The sequence below is a fragment of the Actinia tenebrosa genome, unplaced genomic scaffold, assembly GCF_029948245.1.
Source record: "Actinia tenebrosa isolate PJP-AT-01 unplaced genomic scaffold, QUT_ActTen_1.0 PGA_scaffold10__47_contigs__length_13832649, whole genome shotgun sequence".
Taxonomy (NCBI): domain Eukaryota; kingdom Metazoa; phylum Cnidaria; class Anthozoa; order Actiniaria; family Actiniidae; genus Actinia; species Actinia tenebrosa.
The window spans coordinates 7611231-7614061 of NW_028292570.1; the positions used below are offsets into that span (position 1 = coordinate 7611231).

Here is a 2831-nt window from a genome sequence, read left to right on the forward strand (position 1 = left end):
CAGTAGTCATAGTTGTGACCTTATAAATTAGAATAATTGTTCTCTTGAATTTTTTCCGGGGACTCTGGGAGGAGGAGGGTAGAGGGAAGGAGAAATGATCATGGAGAGAGCTTAGTATTTTTTTATTAAAAATGCCAACATACCTTTTCTTGCAAAATTCTTGCAGTAAAACACACAGAATTTACTTGTTGTAGCAGTTTCAAATTGTCTAAACACCTCTAAGGCTTCAAGCTCATTCGAAACATAACCAAAATCAGGGGCGAATCCAGGATTTTTTCAAGGGGGGGGGGGGGGGGGAGGGTCGTAGCATTGATTGAGGTGGTAAAGAGATATAGCAGACCAAAGGGTTAGGGAGACAATTATTTGCTGCAGGCGAGCATGGTTGTTTCAGGTCCCACACACGGCGTATAGAAAAAAAGGCGAGCAAAATGTGCCCAGCACCCCTGTTTTAATAAAACTCGCAATGCTGTTGGTGTTGTCATGAAAAATTATGATAATAAAAAATCACGATGGCTCTCATAGGGGTGGTCGCAACTCCCAAACCCCCCCCCCCCCCTACTTAGATTTGCCACTGACAATTTGTCTCCAGAGATGTGAAGTTATTCAGATGATTCAAAATATAGTCCATCTCCATCAAGATTTTTACCACATTTCCCGGCAAATTTCTGAAATTTCCACCAAAAGGACCATCCACCATATTTACTTCCGGTTGTCAATTTCCTTCACGCGAAGTAGTGTTCATAACTTTGTTTACATTACTTCGCATGAATCAGGCTGACATTGTTTCTTCTTTCAATTAATGGCTAGAAAACGATTTTAATAACAGAAGGTACGACATTATTGAAAGATTCTTATTTTTATTTTAAAATTAATCACGATTTACACGTTCAAACACTCAACAAACGGCTTCAACACGACTTCAACACGACTTCAACATGGCATGATTTCCGGTAGCTTCACTATCGAGACAATCATTCCGTCGGGAACACGAAGGTGACGTCATTTTCGGGATGTCGTTTTGAGTCTCGCGAAATAGCCTCTGCCATACACCACAGTGTGCCTTGGTTTTTAACCACAGGGAGCCCGGCTGTACATAAACAAACAAATAAACAACGTTCTCTGGGTTTCTAGCCTGCGTGTTGGCAACAACTCGAATGTTTATATCAAAAGTCCGAAATTTCGTTTTGGCAACGGCGAACTTTTATCATTCAACTCTTTCAGGGAATTTGAATTTTTTTCGTTCTGCATCTCATTTTTCTTTTATATTAATTATGTGAAAGAAAAATATAAACCAAAATAAGTAGCAAAATTTGCATGTCCCTTATGGGCCACCGTATGTACGGGCCATGATACTGGTCAATAATTTAACATACTCTAAAATGCAATGAAATTCATATTTGTATGAGGCTAATGATATAGGGAACCGATAATTGGTCCCTTTTTCCACACATATCATGAGAAAGAACAGATATGGACCCGTTTCTTAATTGTTTCTTAATAAGCCTTTTCACAGTTTAAGAATCGATTCCACTGTGCATGCGATTTTATCCCGAATTTCTACCTTCTTTTGTCTAAACCTTCTTTTGTTCTTAATCAAAGAAAGGTGAGAAATTCGGGATAAAATCGCATGCGCAGTGGAATCGGTTCTTAAACTATGTGTAGTGGTCAGCGGTAGCTAGGAGTAAGTGACGTCACTCGTAGCAACGAGAATCACAAAATGGCGGAAAAAATTCACTGTGAATTTGAACAAGTAAACACAAATGTATTTATGGGTCGTTATACATAATACAAGCTAATTATGCTTCAAGTCAGTAGCTGCAGGGGAAGAATTCCATAACAACTGAAATAGATATTGTGGCTATTGATAAAAGAGGGATCGAGAGGTATATCCATCAAAATATCATGGCGTCCCAATCAAAGCAGAGACCTTTGACTGCCATGCAAAGGGGAATGAGTGATATTATAAGTTATGAGGACATATTGATTGCGCAGTACATGAATCAGATAGAAAAGAGCCCTCCAACGAGAAAACAAACAAAGTAAGTTCTTATAAACTTCAAATTGTAATAAGCTTAATGTTATGATACGAAAGGCCTTCGACTTGAGAGTGGAACTTTTTTAGAGCGTTCATAACTTATGAGCTTTTGCTTCTTGGGTTAAGACCGTCTGTGTTGCCATGGCATGGTTTGTGTCATTAATTTTGTAAATATACACTTAGACATTTAAGAGTTCGTACCTTATTACATGAAATTTTCGCGACACGTTTATTTCGCGATTTTACGGTGCGCGTTTTTCGCGACACTTAAATTTCGCGATTTTGGGAATTTTTTGTATTTTGAATCATTTTAATTTCGCGTTTTTAAATAAGGCACTATTTTACTGAACTTATCCTTGAATCAAATAGAATGACTTCATCTACGATGCGGCGGGTATATATGACAACATTTACAACAAGTTCTCACAATGTCCACAAGAATTTCACGCCTGATTTTGTAAACGTTTCAGTGGTAATTCTTGGTTTTCACTCACGTGACTAACTGCTTGACGACGGTTGCTATCCGCCATGTTGGTGTCGCATATATATAAACAAAGCGTATCGAACCACGTCATTTCACGGGTGTATAGCAACTTTTGTCATGGTTCACTGTATTATTGTAGGCTGTTCAAGTAATAGCAGAAAAGATACGGCTATAGGATTCTTCAGGATACCTTCTGTTGTTGATAAACAAGGAGAAGAAGCTGAAGAACTGAGCAGAGAGAGACGAGAAAGATGGATTATGGCGATAAGTCGCGACGACATACAATGGAAGAATGTTCTGAAAAACGAGAGA

The 2831-nt window shown here is 38.5% G+C and overlaps 2 protein-coding genes across 6 annotated transcripts in view; both read left to right on the forward strand.

The window, feature by feature from the left end:
• Positions 1-1709: 1709 nt before the first annotated feature.
• LOC116300746 (doublecortin domain-containing protein 1) overlaps positions 1710-2831 on the forward strand; it is a 71622-nt gene continuing 70500 nt past the window's right edge. For all 5 annotated transcript variants that reach the window (XR_016119172.1, XR_016119173.1, XR_016119174.1 and 2 more), the window contains exon 1: positions 1710-2039. Coding sequence is in view for 2 of the 5 variants with exons in the window: in XM_089026706.1 (XP_088882832.1) it covers positions 1903-2039 (137 nt within the window). In the remaining 3 variants the exon portion in view is untranslated. The remainder of the gene's footprint in view (positions 2040-2831) is intronic.
• Positions 2517-2831, forward strand: part of LOC148912923 (uncharacterized) — a 2356-nt gene continuing 2041 nt past the window's right edge. Inside the window, exon 1 of the mRNA XM_089026710.1 lies at positions 2517-2831. This exon is cut by the window's right edge and continues 2041 nt beyond it. Coding sequence (XP_088882836.1) covers positions 2637-2831 — 195 coding nt within the window. The 5' untranslated portion in view covers positions 2517-2636.